Source organism: Schistocerca gregaria, chromosome 4, assembly GCF_023897955.1.
Source record: "Schistocerca gregaria isolate iqSchGreg1 chromosome 4, iqSchGreg1.2, whole genome shotgun sequence".
NCBI lineage: Eukaryota > Metazoa > Arthropoda > Insecta > Orthoptera > Acrididae > Schistocerca > Schistocerca gregaria.
The window spans coordinates 776,986,842-777,008,940 of NC_064923.1; the positions used below are offsets into that span (position 1 = coordinate 776,986,842).

The 22,099-nt window shown below is 43.0% G+C and overlaps 1 protein-coding gene across 1 annotated transcript in view; it reads left to right on the top strand.

Annotated features, from left to right (window-relative positions):
- Positions 1-3,364, top strand: part of LOC126267530 (UDP-glycosyltransferase UGT5-like) — a 60,438-nt gene extending 57,074 nt beyond the window's left edge. Inside the window, exon 6 of the mRNA XM_049972830.1 lies at positions 2,181-3,364. Within this exon, the coding sequence (XP_049828787.1) occupies positions 2,181-2,490 (310 nt within the window). The 3' untranslated portion in view covers positions 2,491-3,364. The remainder of the gene's footprint in view (positions 1-2,180) is intronic.
- The last annotated feature ends 18,735 nt before the right edge of the window (positions 3,365-22,099 follow it).

A 22,099-nucleotide genomic window follows, 5' to 3' on the forward strand; every position in this document is an offset into this window, starting at 1 on the left:
AACAGCTGTGGGTGGGTTCTAGTGCCATAACCAGCAAGCATGGACTGCCAGTGAATGGTGTCGCATTGTGTTCATTTATGAATGGAGGGTCTGAACTACCGTAGATGTCAATTGTTGGCCGGCCTCTGTGGCCGAGCGGTTCTGGGCACTTCAGTCTGCAACCGCGCGACCGCTACTGTCGCATGTTCGAATCCTGCCGCGGTCATGGATGTATGTGATATCCTTAGGTTAGTTAAGTTTAAGTAGTTCTAAGTTCTAGGGAACTGATGACTTCAGATGTTAAGTCCCATAATGCTCAGAGCCATTTGAACCATTTTAGTCAATTGTTTCTGACTATGGTGGCAATGTGAAGGGAAGTCTCACTCTTCCAATGATTTTGGCGAGGCACAGCTGTGTTGCTCCCGGCGTCATGGTGTGGGAAACCATTGGGTATGACCCCAGCTCACGCCTGGTAGAGACTGAGAGAACTCGGAGGGCACAGTGCTACGTTGCCAACATCCTGTGTGCTCAGCTGTTTCCTCTCATTTCACTGTACGGTGGTGTCACTTTGCAGCAGAATAATGCTCGTCCACACACGCCACGTGACGCCCTGAACTGTGTGCCAGTAGTCGAGATACTCCATACTCAGAAAGACCACACATCTCTTCCCTGATTGAACATATCAGCGACCAACTTTGACGTAAACTCCATCCCAGTGCCTAGTGCATAGGACAACGTAGACAAGTTACAATAGTTGTGGGCCAAATGGTCTCAAGAGAAGGTATAATGGCCCTGTGATACCCTTCCCAAACGAATCATTGCATGGTTCCTGGCCAGAACGGGTGCAGTATCATACCGACAAAGGAGATAATACTGTCCAGTCTTTTGTCAGTTACCACGATTTTATAATCACTGAAGATACTCCATATTTCCTCCCAACCAGCGATATTTGGTTTCGTTTTCTCCTCCCATTCTGGGCGTTTAACTTTTTTGCCAGGCACTGCAAATGTCCAAATCCATAACTCGAATGGATGTTCTTATATTCCAGCTGTTTGCCGTGCAAGGTTGCAGGCCCAAGGCTTTGTACAATGACTGAGATGCTTTTCAACTCTGGGTACTACAAATGAAAGCATGTCAAATGTGATGTTCTGGAAAAAATATTCAAGTATTAAATGAAGAAGTATTTAGACAGATAGCTGAAAAATGCCAATACGGGTCTGTTACCAGAGGGGAGAGACTTGTGGTAACTCCCTGCTGAATGGTAATAAATAAGGAATTGGATCTGCAAAAGAGGTTATTGGGATATAGGCTGTAGTGTCTATACAGAGAAGAAAAGAATACCGCAAGAGAGGTTGCTTGGTTGGTTGGCTGATTTGAGGCAGGGGACCAAACACACAATAATCAACCCCGTCGGAGTAGGGAAGGATGGGAAAAAAAGTCGGCCGTGGCCTTTCAAAGGAACCATCCAGGAATTTTCCTGAAGCGATGTAGGGAAATCAAGAAAATCTTATTAAGGATGCCTGGACTTGGGTTTGAACCGTAGTCCTCAGGAACACGAATCTAGGGTGGTAACCGCTGCGCCACCTGGCTCTGTCCAAGACAGGACAGACTAAGGGATAAAATCTTACTAGTCGAAAGTTAGATAACATAAAAAAATGCAGTCCAAACATTTTTTGAGAATATGAGCCATATAAAATATATTAGGTTTACCTGCCTTAAGCCGAAGGGATGTATTTTACCACATCTAATAGAACACCTTGTGAAACAGAAAGTTCACCCTCTCCATGGTCATTCGTCTGTATTTCATTCTTGACGTCCTGACCGAGTTTCCTAGGCGGGTGGGGGAAAGGGAGATGAGGGAAGAGAGCTATGGCTACTAAAGTCCAAGAGATAGACAGACTTGGGGAAATTGGATGGTCTGAGGAAAGAGGTTCCGCTTTCCTTACATATGTGCTTGCTGATTCATCGTGGCGTGATAATCACTTCGTAATGGCCATGGTACACACACAAAGTGTATTCTTAGGTCCCCAATGGTGGTAGCATCCAGGCACAAAACACTCGTGGCCCAAAGTCGAATGACTTCAACTGCTCCAGAACTACTTTCGTTCGAGATCATGCGGACAAACGATATAAACCAGTACTGGCAACTGCTGTTCATTAGGACATCCCTCTTTGTGTAACTGTAGACCCTCGGTGTGCAGGTACCGAGAGAACGCCCAGCGGCTGTCGCGCATCTTCAACGATCGCCCCAGGAAGCCTGTGGACGAGGCGGTCTACTGGACAGAGTACGTGATCAGGCACCAGGGGGCGCCACACCTTAGGTCCTCCGCGCTGGACCTCGCCTGGTACCAGTACTTCCTGCTAGATGTCGTCGCGGCGCTGCTCGCCGCAGTACTGCTGGTGCTCTTCATCACAGGGGCAGCGTTCACGGTGGGACCGCGGCTCCTGAAGCGGACTGCCAGTGTACCCAAGGCTAGGAGGTCTAGCAGAAAGTCCACCAAGAGGGACTGACAGCTCTCTTTTTATTTGTGTGCTTTGCATATCTGATTTGTATATTGCCTAGTCAACCGAATAAAATGGGTTTGAACTACCATGGACTTTTAACAACAGCTGCATAACGTTGGACAGCAAAACCATATCCACCTATAAATTGTTTATTCATCCACCGATGGTTTCACAATTAAAACAGACACACGAGATTATTACAACAATAAAACATATTTCATTGTTATCATACATACAGATTTTTGTAAAGACTTAATCATACCTTCAGCTGCCATTCTCTTTATTTCATGTACGATTGTACAATTTCGTCCTTAGTGCCTTTTTAAGTGTCTAAAACCGAAGCGTTATACATTGGATGCATTACTGACGTTTCTGATGTTGATGTGGAAACAAGTACTATCTTTAGATATACTAGGCGCATTATAACTTACTTTATGGATGATTTTTAATGGTAAATTTTGCTATGAATGTCGTTGCTCCTATGACTCCACGTTATGCCCTTAAAATAGATCCGAGATGATTTACGCTATTTTAGGAGCACGTTACTTTCGAGCAGTTGTTTCAAAGTTCTTGTATATAAGGCCCATGTTGTAACGTATTAACACTAGGAAAATTAGAATTACTTTACAGAAATTTGTTAATTAACCTGCATCTGCTTTTCTTGTCAATAATATTTACTTACCGTTCGTCATTGGTGTAAATATGTCTGTACGTAATTTATTTAAAATAACTTATAAATATTTGTTGTTTTGTTTCTGGAGCACGTCATTTATTGAGTAGTTGGTACAAAGATCTTATGTATGAAATCTGTCACAGTAGTTTAATGCATCAGTACTAAAAACTATGAGAGTCGAATAAAAACTGCTTTATGGTCGGGTGATGTTTCGCATTACAGCCATACTTATTAATGAGTGTAGCGATAATTTTACATTCTATGTTTCTGTAATGCTTGGTCGTAGAGCTGGTACAAAGTTGTCTAGGAACTTCCTATTTCGCATGTCGTTTTCCTCTTTTAAGCCTCCTTCCGATCTTTCAGATGGATGTAAATTCCAATTTCTTTCATTATGTCCATGACTTTTCCTTTCTGTAACTCATGTAATGAGTATGGAGTCAAACGTATCTGCTCAGATCACGTTTCGTCGCGTTTTGTGAAAGTGCATGGGAGGTGAAGTAGTGAGCGGAAAGTTTTTGAAGAACTGTGTGGAAACAGTACATTGAACAGCAGTTGATAGACACGAAGCAAAACGGAAAATATTGCAGATGACACCCCGGAAAAAAGACGAGAAAGAGCACAAAAAAACAGTGTATAATAATGCAGTTCATTTAACATTGTAATATTTTGTAATTTTACGAAATAAAAATTTAATCCACAGGAGATGACACATAGGTGTCGAAACATGTCTGGATAAATATAAAAAAAGTACTATTTTAATTTTTAAATATTAGATCATTATTTCTCTTATCTATTTTAGAAAGGCTTCTAAAAAACTGTCAACCTGTGAAAAACCATTTTGAAAGCCTGAGTCCTAAAGTTTTCATAAAGTATTTTTGCAATGAAAATACAGAAATAGACACAACTATTCAGGCTAATATTAGTTTCTTTGTGAATATTTGAAATGTTTTCATTCAAAGAGCAAAGCAATTGGCGAATTCCAACCTTAGTATTGTGGAATCTCTTGAAGTTGTAAGGCAGATTGTTTGGTAGTGGTACTCATAATTTGTTAGCCACTGTTCTTGACTGAAATTTGAAATTTGAATTCAGTGATTCTATAAATTCTTACTTAGTTAACAGATTTGATGATACTTTAAAGCGCTTAATCTCAAAGTGTCTAAAAAGGGAAATAACATTTAATGGCATGTACAAAGTTGTGAAATGTGTCAATCTGGATTGTGTGATTGAAGGTGAATTATATGAGAAACTGTGTAGTTGTAATGGTGCAATTAAATGTGCAGTCTATTTAGAGTCTCTTAGTCAGAAATGAATAACAGTTTTAACTACTTTGAAATAAAAAATTGTGAGTTTTGAAAACTTGGGTAAGCTGGTGAATTATGTTATGACTACATCAGAAACTAATGCTGACAACGAGGGAGTATTTTCTCTTATGAATAATAAGTGGACAGATGTAAGGAGTAGGAGTACCACAAACCTAATCAAATCTGAACTGCAAGTTGCCATGAATTTTCCTTATTCATGCAGTGACTTCTTCGAATTTGCTAAAAATGATATAAACCTACTGACTGAGGCAAAATCAGTTGCACAATTTGTGTAAGTACTTGCGATGTGTAATTAGTTATCGTTTGCCAATGCTCCTTTGATTTTTGGTGAAATTTTGCCATGTTCTTAATCTCCATTCTTTTCAATTATATAAGTAGCTCCATTATTTTCTTTTTAAAATCTTAACCACCACAGGTGAGCCAGTCTCCGAGAGAATATTCCGAGAGCATCTGCTTGCAACGGACATTTAGACTCGGGCAGCGCACTAAACGTAAATGCTCTGAGTGAGATTTAAAACCGCACATTTTCATTTGGATAAAAAACATAAAAGCTGGACAAAAGCTGAGTGAAAACGCGTAGTGTGGTTCCGTAAAATTCCAGTTTGTCGTATTTTAAATTCATCGAGATGTGGTGTGCTCCGACATCACAATTAATGTGTTTAACCCCCAGTGTCTGGAGGCTGTAGTTTAGCCCAGGAGTGGTTCTGTCGTGTTTCAGTGGTTCTTTTTGTACCGTGATGTCGGCCGACTAATTCAGGTCACATTTCACCATGAACCAGTAGGATTATTTTACCATATTCGATGCCCAATGCTGCCGTTTATTTTATACCTTTATTGTGCGTTTGCTGTGCATTCTCCCGTCTTCCAAGATGACACTTCCGGCTTCACAGGATTGCGTGCATACATCCAGCTGCACGAGTAACCGGTCCAGACACAGCAACCTTCACGTAAAAACGCAGCATGTGAAGGTTGCTGTGTGTGGACAGGTTACTCATGTAACCGAAATATCACATCTGAAGATGGTTCTAGAGGAACCGAAACTGGTCATATGAATAAACATTTTGTAATCAAGATGGATTATGAGTAATATTGTAAAACTGTTGTGGTTGGCAGGAGAGCCATCACCGTGTTACAAGAGGAGGCCGAAAGGCGCGCGATTTAGCTCACGCAGGCTGACGTGGGGTCTGGAACAGGGCAAGGAAATTAGAATTGAGAAACAACGGACGTAGCTGGTGGAATATTTAACTTTAATCCATTAATGACGAACGTCGGTATTGACGGTACATGATTCAATATCAATAATAACTGATACTGGCGCCTTGCTAGGTCGTAGCAAATAACGTAGCTGAAGGCTATGCTAACTATCGTCTCGGCAAATGAGAGCGAAGAAGTCAGTGAACCATCGCTAGCAAAGTCGGCTGTACAACTGGGGCGAGTGCTAGGAAGTCTCTCTAGACGTGCCATGTAGCGGCGCTCGGTATGCAATCACTGATAGTGGCGACACGCGGGTCCGACGTATACTAACGGACCGAGGCCGATTTTAAGGCTACTACCTAGCAAGTGTGGTGTCTGGCGGTGACACCACAAAATCCACTGATTGTGGCTACCCCATCAGACATGATCTCTGTTTTTGCATAATGTGGGATTCCTCTTAACTTTGTAAATATGGCGGTCTCGCAAAATCTGAGACCAGTTTTGGAATCAATACATTGTTCCTTTAAGATGAGACACTTTAAATATCATTTGACAGTCGTTCTAAAGTTCATAAAAATTGCGCTTATTTCTTTTTGCTACGACGCAGAACGAGTCGTGGAAGCAACATCTGACTCAAATATTTGCTCTCAGACTGGACATACAAGTGAAAATGTGTTTCATATTAAAAGTATCATGAATAAAAATGGTTCATGGCACGGGGAAGCTTAATTCTACTATGAAGTGCATATTTATTCTTCAGTTTTGTAACCTCACGTCCCCTAATCTGGTGGAGAGAGGCATGTCCGTATACGGATTTTTGAGGGAAGCCATACACAGTACCGACCTGACGTTGATTTAGGTCGTTAAGGTTCCCTGCACTTTATTGTTCTCAAGGCGTACCACAATTATATAGGTAGCAGTAAAAATATATGAGCGGGGGTTCTTATACTGAACAGTAAGGTCTGTGAATTGTGTTTGCTAATAAACCATGGACCTCGAATAAATGTTTTGGCTTATTATTTGATGAGTGGAACAGTAGTTTTAGCACAGCTGAACTCTGTGATCACAGAAACGGATTGTAAGAATGTCTCAATCATCGTTGTTATCAGTAAAATCCATAAAATGGATTTTCGGCGTACTATGCAGCGGCTCCGAATTTAATTGCTTATGGTAATGAAGTCACAGGTAACGGAAAAGACTTTGTATGGTGTGTTTATGAACTTACAGCTGGTTGTATGGACAATTTTTCTTCCCTGATATCTATATGTGATGTGCGTACTGTAAGATCTTCGGTACACACACCATCAGATTATTTGACTTGTCGCTCTAGTGAAGTATGTGGCTGTCAGTAATATGTCTCGTGGTCTTATTGTGGCCTGTTTATCTTCTGCCGTTAGGTCAGACGATAGATTGCTATTTGCACTCTTAGAATAGCAGATTGTCAGTGACCAACTTTGAACAGAACTTGATTAATTTTCACACACATTTATTAAAATAATAACAAGCATAAAAATAAATTAACTTGTTTCTGGTTGCTATTTACAATTGACAGTCTGAAGTTCCTTTGGTCTTGGTACGTTAATCTTATTCTCATATATCTCTGATACTTGACAAAAGTGTGTATACATTTATCTTCATGGCTATGTACAGGAGTATGATAATCTTATTAGGGGCAGACTGAAACTTGACTATAGACTGGTACAGACTAATGCAGACTAATGCAGACTAATGCAGACTGACTAATCGGAGGTCTGTAGCTCGTTATAATACCTCAAGCGTTCAGGTACCACTGCGTGAGTGTGATGGGCGAGGAGAAATGGTTCTACATTAGCAGCAATCTCATTGGCTGCGTTACATAACAATATGCGGATCGGCGGAAGCAGAATTTGGTCCGTCTCTATGGCAGCGCCATCTCATAGTGCGGAGACGGACGAGCGCTGCGCCTGCGCTGTTGTGCTTAGCGGGGGTCGCTCTGGTGGGAAAGTTGTGTACGCACTGACTACGAGGAACTATGTACACAACACTATATCTTGTTAAATGTGTCAGTGTTTACTAATTAGACCAGTGTTGTTATGACGCACCACTCTTGACAGCGAAAACTGGCCCTATTAATGTAGCCCGCTAGGTCGCTGAGGGCTCGAGTCGTCGAGGGAGTACCTCTAGCGCGTATAATTCTCATCTCTAGAGAGGAGATCCTGGCTCGTGATGGGGCCTTCCTGGATGTTAACGTGCAGCCTCCGGCCGTATAGAGAGCTCACAGCCACAGACGCCAGCAGAGGAACGCTAGGTGTCTGAATGGCGGCGAAGAGCAGCTCCGCCGGAGATTGCCCTGCCCTGAGAAAGGGTCGCTCTCGCGCCGGCGCCCATTAGGGAAATCCGGGGAGCGACGCCACCGCCGACGCCAGAGGCGCCGCCTCGCGCCACCCATTAGCGCCGCGACGCCTGCCCTGCCAGTCTGGGCCGTACCCACTCCGGCCGGCTGCTCACACACGTCCGCATGGAGACTTCAACTGTATCGTCACTCTTACCCCAGTCTGCTTCCGCAGCTTGTTTCTTCTGCTCCCGTACCCACTGGGCGAGTCACAGACTGGCGTACACTGCCGATCCAACATCTTGTGGCCACCTAACTCAGTGGTGTGTTGATCCAACTTTGGAACGCAGTACAGCAGCCTTTTGACAAATCCTTGAATGGAACTTCCTGGCAAATTAAAACTGTGTGTCCGACCGAGACTCGAACTGGGGACCTTTGCCTTTCGCGGTCAAGTGCTCATCCATCTGAGCTACCGAAGCACGACTCACGCCCGGTACTCACAGCTTTACTTCTGCCAGTGTCTCGTCTCCTACCTTCCATACTTTACACAAGTTCTCCTGCGAACCCTGCGGAAATCCTTGGTTGGTTTCTGGAGATATATGGCCCCAGGTGTCTACTTAAACGTTACACAATTGCTGCACGTTAAAGGCTGGTCGTTTGAGGGTGCGGTGCTACGCCACGAATAAGTACAGCCGTAGATTTGGGGAATTCTTGTAAATTTCACGCAGCTATGGCTGGAAGGCAGTAGTTAAGGGACCGATTCGCACATAAAAAACGTAAGAACCTACGGAATATCAGAGCAGCTGTGTGGCTGTCTTGAACAGTTTTTAGCAAACAGAACACAGCATGTTGTTCTCAGTGTAGAGACGCCCACAGACGTTAAAGTAACCTCTGGCGTGTCACAGGGGAGTGCTATGGGACCATTACTTTTCACGATATACATAAATGACCTAGTAGATAGTGTCGGAAGTTCCATGCGGCATTTCGCGGATGATGCTGTAGATTACAGAGAAGTTGCAGCATTAGAAAATTGTAACGAAATGCAGGAAGATCTGCAGCGGATAGGCACTTGGTGCAGGGAGTGGCAACTGACCCTTAAAGTAGACAAATGTAATGTATTGCGAATACATAGAAAGAAGGATCCTTTATTTTATTTGAATTTCAGAAGAACGCGAAATCCCGAAGATTGATTAAAATTTACAGACGCGCGAAATTTGGCACTGACCTCAATGCGAGATGCCTTTAATAGGTTCCACATCGAAACATTGTCTCGAAATTTGGTAGAAAATCCGAAGAATTTCTGGCCGTATGTAAAGTAAAGAAGCGTCAAGACACAGTCAATACCTTCGCTGCGCAGTGCCGATGGTACTGTTACCGACGACTGCGCCGCTAAAGCGGAGTTATTGAACGCACTTTTCCGAAATTCCTTAACCAGGGAATACGAATGGAATATTCCAGAATTTGAAACACGAACAGCTGCTAGCATGAGTTTCTTAGAAGTAGATGCCTCAGGGGTTGCGAAGCAACTCAAATCGCTTGATACGGGCAAATCTTCAGGTTCAGATTTTATATCGAATAGGTTCCTTTCAGAATACGCTGATACAGTTCCCCACAGTCGTTTAAAGAACAAAGTAAGAGTATATGGACTATCAGACCAATAGTGTTATTGGATTGAAGAGTTCCTAGATAACAGAACGCAGCATATCATTTTCAATGGAGAGAAGTCTTCCGAAGTAAGAGTGATTTCAGGTGTGCCACAGGGGAGTGTCATAGGACCGTTGCTATTCACAATACACATAAATGATCTTGTGGATGACATCGGAAGTTCACTGAGGCTTTTTGCGGATGATGCTGTGGTATATCGAGAGGTGGTAACAATGTAAAATTGTACTGAAATGCAGGAGGATCTACAGTGAATTGACGCGTGGTGCTGGGAATGGCAATTGAATCTCAATGTAGACAAGTGTAATGTGCTGCGAATACATCGAAATAAATATTCCGTATCGTTTATCTACAATATAGCTGGTCAGTAACTGGAAGCAGTTAATTCCATAAATGAAATGGGAGTACGTATTAGGAGTGATTTAAAATGGAATTATCATATAAGGCTGATCGTCGGTAAAGCAGATGACAGATTGAGATTCATAGGAAGAATCATAAGGAAATGCAATCCGAAAACAAAGAAGTAGGTTACAGTACGCTTGTTCGCCCACTGCTTGAATACTGCTCAGCAGTGTGGGATCCGTACCAGATAGGGTTGATAGAAGAGATCCAACGGAGAGCAGCGCGCTTCGTTACAGGATCATTTAGTAATCGCGAAAGTGTTACGGAGATGATAGATAAACTCCAGTGGAAGACTCTGCAGGAGAGACGCTCAGTAGCTCGGTACGGGCTTTTGTTGAAGTTTCGAGAACATACCTTCACCGAAGAGTCAAGCAGTATATTGCTCCCTCCTACGTATATCTCGCGAAGACACCATGAGGATAAAATCAGAGAGATTACTGCCCGTACAGAGGCATACCGGCAACCATTCTTTCCAAGAAGAATACGGGGCTGTAATAGAAGGGAAAACCGGTAGAGGTACTCAATGTACCCTCCGCCACACACCGTTAGGTGGCTTGCGGAGTATGGATGTAGATGTAGATACAATACCTCCCTACTTAGTAGTCATATACAACCGCTCGCTCACCGATAGATCTGTACCTACAGATTGGAAAAGTGCGCAGGTCGCACCAGTGTTGAAGAAGGGCAGTAGGAGTAATCCATCAAACTACAGACCTATATAAATGACGTCTGTTTGCAGAAGGGTTTGGAGCGTATACTGTATTCAAACATTATAAATCATCTCGAAGGGAACGATTTATTGATATGTAATCAGCATGGTTTCAGAAAACATCGTTCTTGTGTATTGCTCTTTATTTGCACGAAGTAATGGCCGCTGTCCACAGGGGAAATCAAGTTCATTACGTATTTCTAGCTTTCTGGAAAGCTTTTGACACCGTTCCTCACACACGACTTCTAATCAAGCTGCACGCCTATGGGGTATCGTCTCAGCTGTGCGACTGGATTCGTGATTTCCTTTTAGGAAGGTCGCAGTTCGTAGTGATGGTAGGCAAATCATCGAGTAAAACTGAAGTGATATCAGGTGTTCCCCAGGGAAGCGTCCTGGGACCTCTGCTCTTCCTGATCCATATAAATGACCTGTTTGACAATCTGAGCAGTTCTCTTAGGTTGTTCGCAGATGATGCTGTAATTTTCCGTCTAGTAAGGTCATCGGAAGACGAGTGTCAGTTGCAAAGCGATTTAGAAAAGATTGCTGTATGGTGTGGCAAGTGGCAGTTGACGCTAAAGAACGAAAAGTGTGAGGTGATCCACATGAGTTCCAAAAGATATCCGTTGGAATTCAACTAAGTACCTGGGTGTAAAAATTACGAACAACTTCAGTTGGAAAGACCACATAGATAATATTGTGGGGAAGGCAAGCCAAAGGTTACGTTTCATTGGCAGGACACTCAGAAGATGCAACAAGTCCACTAAAGAGACAGCTTGCACTAGACTCGTTCGTCCTCTGTTAGAATATTGCTGCGCGGTGTGGGATCCTTACCAGGTGGGATTGACGGAGGACATCGAAAGGGTGCAACAAAGGCCAGCTCATTTGGATTATCACGTAATAGGGGAGAGAGTGTGCCAGATGTGATACGAGAGTTGGGATGGAATTCATTAATGCAAAGACGTTTTTCGTCGCGGCAAGATCTACACTCCTGGAAATTGAAATAAGAACACCGTGAATTCATTGTCCCAGGAAGGGGAAACTTTATTGACACATTCCTGGGGTCAGATACATCACATGATCACACTGACAGAATCACAGGCACATAGACACAGGCAACAGAGCATGCACAATGTCGGCACTAGTACAGTGTATATCCACCTTTCGCAGCAATGCAGGCTGCTATTCTCCCAAGAGACGATCGTAGAGGTGCTGGATGTAGTCGTGTGGAACGGCTTGCCATGCCATTTCCACCTGGCGCCTCAGTTGGACCAGCGTTCGTGCTGGACGTGCAGAACGCGTGAGACGACGCTTCATCCAGTCCCAAACATGCTCAATGAGGGACAGATCCGGAGATCTTGCTGGCCAGGGTAGTTGACTTACACCTTCTAGAGCACGTTGCGTGGCACGGGATACATGCGGACGTGCATTGTCCTGTTGGAACAGCAAGTTCCCTTGCCGGTCTAGGAATGGTAGAACGATGGATTCGATGACGGTTTGGATGTACCGTGCACTATTCAGTGTCCCCTCGACGATCACCAGAGGTGTACGGCCAGTGTAGGAGATCGCTCCCCACACCATGATGCCAGGTGTTGGCCCTGTGTGCCTTAGTCGTATGCAGTCCTGATTGTGGCGCTCACCTGCACGGCGCCAAACACGCATACGACCATCATTGGCACCAAGGCAGAAGCGACTCTCATCGCTGAAGACGACACGTCTCCATTCGTCCCTCCATTCACGCCTGTCGCGACACCACTGGAGGCGGGCTGCACAATGTTGGGGCGTGAGCGGAAGACGGCCTAACGGTGTGCGGGACCGTAGCCCAGCTTCATGGAGACGGTTGCGAATGGTCCTCGCCGATACCCCAGGAGCAACAGTGTCCCTAATTTGCTGGGAAGTGGCGTTGCGGTCCCCTACGGCACTGTGTAGGATCCTACGGTCTTGGCGTGCATCCGTGCGTCGCTGCGGTCCGGTCCCAGGTCGACGGACACGTGCACCTTCCGCCGACCACTGGCGACAACATCAATGTACTGTGGAGACCTCACGCCCCACGTGTTGAGCAGTTCTTCAGTACGTCCACACGGCCTCCCGCATGCCCACTATACACCCTCGCTCAAAGTCCTTCAACTGCACATACGGTTCACGTTCCACGCTGTCGCGGCATGCTACCAGTGTTAAAGACTGCGATGGAGCTCCGTATGCCACGGCAAACTGGCTGACACTGACGGCGGCGGTGCACAAATGCAGCGCAGCTAGCGCCATTCGACGGCCAACACCGCGGTTTCTGGTGTGTCCGCATTGCCGTGCGTGTGATCATTGCTTGTACAGCCCTCTCGCAGTGTCCGGAGCAAGTATGGTGGGTCTGACACACCGGTGTCAATGTGTTCTTTTTTCCATTTCCAGGAGTGTATTTCCGAAATTTAAGTCACCAACTTTCTCTTCCGAATGCAAAAATATTTTGTTGACAGTGTTCTACATGGGGAGGAACGATCACCAAGATAAAATAAAGGAAATCAGAGCTCGTACGGAAAGACATAGGTGTTCATTCCTCCCACGCGCTAAACGAGATTGGAATGGTAGAGAATTGTGAAGATGGTTCGATGAACCCTCTGCCAAGCAGTTAAATGTGATTTGCAGAATACCCTTGTGGTAGTAGAATATTATGAACATTTTGGTGATGCTAATCGGCGGCCGACCGGCCCGCTGAAGGTGGCTGCAAGCACCACGGCAGAGCTGTCTGTGAGCACTGGGCTGGGGGACTGCGGGAGCTGCTGCAGCTGAGTGCGACGACGGCGGTCGGCTGCTTCCCTCCCCCTCTGCATGGCGTCCGCAAGTCGCGCTTGAGGGAGCAGGCAGCCACGCTCTCAGCGACGGGCGCAATTAACGCACGCGGTGGTCACTTAGCCGTAGCGCGAGTAGGACCGCCACGTCCGCGAGGCTGGACAACGAGACGCTGAAGCTACAGATACCGCCACTCTCGTCGACCCTGACCCACGCACGCTGCGCGCCGTCATCGACGAGTTCAGCGCAAGGCCGGCTGTGCACCTCCGATGTGAACCTTCCCCACAGTCGTTCAATGAACAGGGTAACACCACATGGACTATCAGACCAATTGTGTGGTTGGATTGAAGAGTTCCTAGATAACTGAAGGCAGCGTGTCGTTCTCATTGGAGAGAAGTCTTCCGAAGTAAGGGTGATTTCAGGTGTGCCGCAGGGGAGTGTCGTAGGACCGTTGCTATTCTCAATATACATTAAATGACCTTGTCGATAGCATCGGACGTTCACGAGGCTTTTTGCGGAAGACGCTGTAGTACATCGAGAGGTTGTAACATTGGAAAATTGTACTGAAATGCAGGGGGATCTACAGTGAATTGATGCATGGTGCTGGGAATGGCAATTGAATCTCAATGTAGACGAGTGTAATGTGCTGCGAATGCAATGAAAGATAGATCCCTTATCATTTAGCTACAATATAGCAGGTCAGCAACTGGTAGCAGTTAATTCCATAAATTATCTGGGAGTAGGCATTACGAGTGATTTAAAATGGATTGGCCATATAACGTTGATCGCCGGTAAAGCAGATGGCAGACTGAGATTCACTGAGAGAGTCCTAAGGAAATGCAATTCGAAAAGAAAGGAAGTAGGTTACAGTACGCTTGTAAGCTATCTGCTTGAATACTGCTCAGCAGTGTGGGATCCGTACCAGATAGGGTTGATAGAAGAGATAGAGAAGATCCAACGGAGAGCAGCGCGCTTCGTTACGGGATCATTTAATAGTCACGGAAGCATTACAGAGTGGAAGACTCTGCAAGAGAGACACTCAGTAGCTCGGTACGGGCTTTTGTTGAAGTTTCGGGAACATACCTTCACCGAGGAATCAAGCAGTATATTGCTCTCTCCTAGGTATATCTCGCGAAGACACCATGAGGATAAAATCAGAGTGCGTACAGCCTGTACAGAGGCATACCGACAACCCTTCTTTCCACGAACAATACGAGACTGTAATAGAAGGGAGAACCGATAAAGATATTCAATGTACCCTCCGCCACGCACCATCAGGTAGCTTGCGGAGTATGGATGTAGATGTAGATGTAAGAAAGACAATGACATACATGTCTATGTCTCTCTGCATGCTTCGACATCAGTCATCCCTCTCTCCCAAACCTTATCTCTCTGTCATCCTGACATATTGTAATCCCTGATCTCTGGGGACTGTCACCCGATAGTGTCCAAAATCTCTTACATTGGTCCTACATTAGGCGAATTTGTTTGCCAAGACATCAGTGTGGTCCTCGAACCTTTGTAGCATGTATCTGCCCTTCTTATAGGGACCACTGGGGAAGACATCATGAATCATAGAGTGCATGCGGTCTATTTATCATAATGTTTATGGAGTCCACACCTGTAATGGTGGCTTCGATAACTACAATACGTCTCCCACACAAGGCCACGTCAATGTACCCCATAGGTCATACTAACCTGCTTTGAGTCAGTGAGCCATATCGCTGGTCATCATCAGCTCTCGGCTTGTTACCTTTGGCGCGTCCCCGGGCATCAGCGTCTGTGCGTTTCCGGCTGGGCCGCGCGGGACGGCGAGACGCAGTCGGTGTGGGGCGGCCGCTGAGACTGGCGGAGCTGTGGCTCGGCTGCAAGCACACGTGTGCTGGGGCTGGGGGAAAGATTTGGAATTCCTTACTGCTGTAATTTAAACATATAAAAAATTGTTCTTTCAGAATAAGCGTCTGTTTCTTTGGGACACTGCAGTTCAAACAGCAGTGGCGTAATGTTCATGAGTATGTGTTAATCGTCAAACGAAGTGTATTTAATGTCTTGTTGTTTTCTGGGGCATGCAGCTGTGTTATTGAACCCATTTTGAAGTGTTCTGTCGAGTGAGTGACTGCTCCCCACTTCAGTTTATTCTTTAGAGTAGTGTTGTAAGGTTATTTGGATATTTGTCAGTGGCGTGTATTGATTCAGTTTATTCTTTAGAGTTGTATTGTAAGGTTTTTTGGATATTTGTCAGTGGCTTGTATTGATTCAGTTTTGTTTGTTTTTTTCTTTTACAATACGGTGACTTGTTTAGCTTACCTGGTTATTGGCTTAACTCGCTCTTCACGCATTAAATCAGCTGATACTGAAATTGTATTTTTATTCCTGTTTAATGTCAGATACATTCAAATGTAATTTCATTTATGTTATTTCAAATAAATGTGTTGGATTGACCTTAATGAATCATGTGCAATCCAATTGAAGTAAGGGACCCAGTCCTTCATTAGTGCTTAACAGTGACGTGTGGGTCGGATCGTGAGTCTCGTGCTCGGACCAGTCAGTGTTTCGAGCAACCATTAACTAGGATGACCGTATATCCAGACACAAGCACGCACAGCAGTATTCAAGAAAGGCAGTACGAGTAATCCGCTAAATTATAGATACATATCAATAATGTCCATATGCATCAGCATTTTAGAACACATTTTGTGTTCGAACACTATGAATTACCTCGAAGAGAACGGTTTATTGACACACAGTGGACACGGATTTAGAAAATATCGTTCTTGTGAAACACAATAAGAGGGTCTACACAAGGGTGATGTACTTGAGGACAATATTATGGAAATGTAAGAGAATGCAGATGAAGATGAAATGCGAGATAAGATACAGCGTGAAGAGTTTAACTGAGCACTGAAAGACCTGAGCCGAAACAAGCCCCGGTAGTGGACAACATTCCATTAGAACTACTGACGGCCTTGGGAGAGCCAGTCCTGACAAAACTCTACCATCTGGTGAGCAAGATATGTGAGACAGGCGAAATACCCTCACACTTCAAGAAGAATATAATAATTCCAATGATGGAATGCGTGAGGCAATACTGACCTGACGACTTAACTTAGGAGACAGATTAAGGAAAGGCAAACCTACGTTTCTAGCATTTGTAGACTTAGAGAAAGCTTTTGCAATGTTGACTGGAATACTCTCTTTTAAATTCTAAAAGTGGCAGGGGGAAAATTCAGGGAGCGAAAGGATATTTACAATTTGTACAGAAACGAGATGGGAGTTATAGGAGTCGAGAGGTATGAAAGGGAAGCAGTGGTTGGGAAGGGAGTGAGAAAGGGATGTAGCCTCTCCGCGATGTTATTCAATCTGTATATTAAGCAAGGAGTAAAGGAAACAAAAGAAAAGTTCGGAGTAGGTATTAAAATCCATGTAGAAGAAATAAAAACTTTGACGTTCGCCGATGACATTGCAGTTCTGTCAAAGACAGTAAAGGACGTGGAAGAGCAGTTGAACTGAATGGACAGTGCGTTTAAATGAGGATATAAGATGAACATCAACAAAACCAAAACGAGGATAATGTAATGTAGTCGAATTAACTCGGATCACGCTGAGGGAATTAGACTAAGAAATGAGACACTTAAAGCAGTAAAGCAGTTTTGCTATTGGGGGAGCAAAATAACTGATGATGGTCGAAGAAGAGAAGATATTAAATGTAGACTGGCAATGGCAAGGAAAGTGTTTCTGAAGAAGAGAAATTTGTTAACATCGAGTATAGATTTAAGTGTCAGGAAGTCGTTTCTGAAAGTATTTGTATGTAGTGTAGCCGTGTATGGAAGTTAAACATGGGCAATAAATAGTTTGGACAAGAAGAGAATAGAAGCTTTCGAAATGTGATGCTACAGAAGAATGCTGAAGATTTAATAGGTAGATCACAAAACTAATGAGGAGGTATTGATATAATTGTGGCGAAGAGGAGGTTGTGGCACAACTTGACAAGAAGAAGGGATCGGTAGGTAGGACATGTTTTGAGGCATCAAGGGATCACAAATTTAGCATTGGAGGGTAAAAATCGTAGAAGGAGTCCAAGAGATGAATACACTAAGCAGATTCAGAAGGATGTAGGTTGCTTCAAGTACTGGGAGATGAAGAAGCTGGCACAGGGTAGAGTAACATGGAGAGCTGCGTCAAACCAGTCTCGGGACGGAAGACCACAACAAAAACGACATCGTCCCACATTGGGCGACAAAATGTTATGAGTTCACGAAATGATAGAAATGTGGAATAAACTATTCTGTCAACGCTGGGCTCCAAAACGCAGTGAAACAAATTAAATGAAGAGATTATATCGTTGTGTCAATGTGTTTGCTATTTTACCATCCCTATCGATATAGCTGTTTTAATATTGAGGTTTTATTTATAATCTTTATGTAGCTGTCCAGACTGCGTACAGTACAATACATTAAAATGTGTTGACCATTTTATTCGACTAATCATCTTCAGTTCTGAGAACAAGCAAAGAATGGAAATAGCGTTAATTTTTTCCCACCATGTGTAGATGGTTGCTTAGCCGCTTGAAACTAGTCATCACATTGTAATGTTTCCAACTGTACGTTATGTTGGCAATTTAAAAAAAAAAATTAATTCTCCAGCAGATGCTTTTTCATGAAAAGTATAACTCAAGCGGTTTTCATGCGTTATCAATGCTGTAACCTTGTGTTATTGCGAAACCGTTGCAATACACTCCATCGCTGGTGACATTAGGCGCGCAACCGGAGGGTTGAGAATATATGTATGGTCATATTCTCCTTCTTCTGACAATCTCAGGTACAACCAATAAATATAAGTCTTGGAGCCGATTTGATTCGGCATAGATTTTCCATGGGGGTTCAAGTTAGGTGACTTTACAGAACTATCCAGATCTAATATTGTATAGAATTGTTCAGCAAAAACAGTCATGAACTTCGCTGTTGCCGTTTTTATGTGCCTGTGTGTGCAATGGCCTCTTCCGAGGTGACCGATTCCAAATGTTCATTGCATCAGCTCTTGTCCCCATTTTCTCTCGCTAGCCGTATGCGATTGCCCTTCATTCACTGCCTGCAGCAGTTCCTGTCGTGTCTGCAAACTATTTTGATTCACAACTCGTGAAACGTGCCTCCGGTCCCTCTAAGCCAGAATATTTTTCCGACGACCACTCTGACGTGTTTCGTGGCCACGTGAGTGGTACCACTGTTTATATACACGTTGAAGAGTCCACCGTAAAACAGCAAAAAATCCAGCGACTTCAGACTCCGCCAGGTCATGGACACGGTCAAACACGATTGTCGCTTTTTGATACTCTGGCACGTCCTTCCATTTGCCATGTGTCCGTACAATTTCCGCTTGAAACATAAAGGCAATATGCGCGCGGTTGAGCGTTTGACTCGATCGTTGCGCCAGCTTTGTAGGTTTAAACATTCGTCTATACGTGACTAATATGTTTCCTGTGAGCCTATAATGCTTTGCTTAAGGAAATGCCGTAAAATGTTTTGAGAATGGATATACTTCCATTACGTGCTGCCTTAATTAAAGAAAAAGGAATATATATTCAATGAGCGATCTGTAGCATTGACGACATATGTCGTTATTCTGATAGATTTTTGTTGTTGTACGTTCGGGCTTTTATTGTTTACTGTGAAAGCAAATGATATTTCTCAGTTTCTGTATAAGAAGACAACAAGCAATTTGTATTTCCTAACTCGTTATTTCATAACAAATAAATACAAAGCCTCAATATTACCTGCATATGAGTTTCTCTAGGTATATGGTCAGCACATAATCAAGTTTATCACTCAGACGTAGTATTGTAACTCTAAAATAACTCTTCCCACATCATAACAGACCTACAGACCTACAGAATCCTGGCGTAGCCGTATGTGCACTTTGGGCTTAGTTACGTCCCCCAACACGACCTCGAAAAGTGGAACAAAGCTTTGGCAATGAAGCCATAATTCAGTGAAAAGAATGACGCCAGGAACTGGATTTACTGAATGAATGTCTTAGGCTACACTGATCAATCTATTTTCATTTTATTTATTTATTTACTTATCCTTATCTGATTAAGGCCACCACACACTTGCTTTCATCGTACCAGGGTTTCACACATACAGTACGTTTCTCACGTCATAGTTACCTAATAAATAACAATTTTAATAAGACAAATAGTATTAAAGTTATCTGAATGGCTTTACTGACAATGTGAGCAAATAAAACTAACTGTGAACTAATAAAGTTAATAACGTCAGTACTTCTTTAATTTATTTATTCCTATTTAAGAATTCATATATGATATAGAAGGAGTTGTCAAAGAGATATGATTGCCATTTATTATTGAAGCTATTATTGCTGTCTGTCAGACATTTTATTTCATTTGATAATTTGCCAAAACATTTTTATGGCAGCATATATTACCTTTTTCTGTGACAAAGATAGGATTAGTAAAGGATAGTGTAAGTCTTTCTCTTTTATGATATTGAAATCATAAATGTCACTGTTGTTTTTAAACTGGCCAATATTGTTGAGAACAGTTTCATTAATGAGCAAATGTAGATGCCTACGAGACGTGTGACTATGAACCCCACATATTATTCTAACCACTTTTTTTTCAAGCAGTGAATACATTCTGTCTAAATGTTGAGTTATTCTAAAATACCATTCCGTACGACATCAGAGAGTGAAAGTACGCAAAGTATGTTAGTGTACTAATTTCTATATCCTCAAAATTGGCAATTATTCTGATTGCAATAGTTGCTGAACCTACTTAATTTAGAAGACCCAAAATGTGAATTTTCCAATTAAGATTCTCATCTGTATGTACACAAAAAAACTTGGTATACTCTATCCCATCTACTGACTTCTGTTGATGTGTTATATTTATTAATGGAACTGTACTTTTTGCTGTAGAAAATTGGATTTACTGTGTTTTCTCAAAGCTTAGAGCAAGCCCATTTTCAGAAAACCAATTAATGACTCCTCCAAAGACCTTCTACTATAGCTGGTGACGCCAATAATAATAATAATAATAATAATAATAAGGAGAAGAATGACATTATCATATGTAAAAGTAATTTATAGGTGTAAGAAAAAGATGTTTTCTGATACACTTATATACAGTAAGCCTCTCTCTGCGGGCACCCCCCTCTCCCCCCCCCCCCCCCCCCCCACACACACATCATTGTTTATGTACGATGACTCGTGGATATCATGAGTCATTTCTCCTACTATTATACTTACGAATAATGTCGTCGTTCCCAAATTGCGACAGATCGCTGACAGCAAAAATCATAAGGGAGTAAATGTACATTGAAGCTGTTGTCTGAATGCCCAACTGTTTGATAACCTGCCTGCAGACAAGGGATTCTGCAGTGAACACCACATAATATAGGATCTGTGGAACAAACACTTCTTTTTTAACGACTAGATGTCTCTAAATACAATGCCACAGCATTTTAGTGCATGAAAATATGAAAAATAAGTCCAACAGATGTTATCCATAACGCAAAAATTATAGACCGTAAACGTGTAAGATCTGTAAAATGTGATCTTCAACTACCTTTTTTATCACCGCCCCCGCTTTAATGAGTTCAGACACTCCACAACTGGCGAATCCATTGGTATGAGCCATGCTGCACCCCAACTAGTACAGCAAGCGTATGATATCTCGGAAACTGAAGACTTGACAGGTTAACATAACACAGATGACAGACCTTAAAGTCAGTTCACCAAAAGTGTAAAAAATCTGTGGGTTAAACACTTTCACCACAAACCTTTTTTAATCAGTCAAACCAACGACGAATTTAAAATATTCTGTCATTTACAGATTAATCCTCATTAATTGCTAATTCTGAGAGGCATTGTTTTTCCTTTTGTTTTCCTTTCCTTTCACTTTTTCCTTCTCTTTGTATATAACTGCAATACATGAACATTACACATATCTTTGTTAGCTGTGTTTTATTCTACAGTAAATGAAATCGATAGTCAGAGAATCGACCGACGCGTGTTCGAGTGAGAGTTTCCTTGTAAGCAGACAGTTTCGGGCCTGCGAATAATGGAAAGAAATGTGAGCGAAGTATTGCTGAATTCACAAACCTCATGTCGTTTCGCTTTTATTTATGAACCATCCTCTGTGGCATTAGTGTTTCTTTACATATTCTGCACTTGCTAGCAGTTTCTGGTGTCGACAGGTTTCGTTTCACATCTGCAGTTTTTGGCATTTTGCGTTATTTCCTGCGCTGCACTGTTTATAATTGACTTTCACAACAGTTTTTCATTCATCACTGTTACAGTGTTTATGCCGTGATATATTAACTGATGTCCTACCATCCAGTCCCTTCTTCTCCCCAGTGCTTTCCATACAATCCTTTCCTCGCCGATTCTCCTGAGAACATTCTCATTCCTCCCGTTATCAGTCCATCTAATTTTGGACATTATTCTGTGACACTACAACTCAAATTCCCCGATTCTCTTTTTTCCCGGTTTTCCCATAGTCCACGTTTCTTCCTCAAATTATGGCCCTTGTTTCGATGCAAATAGAT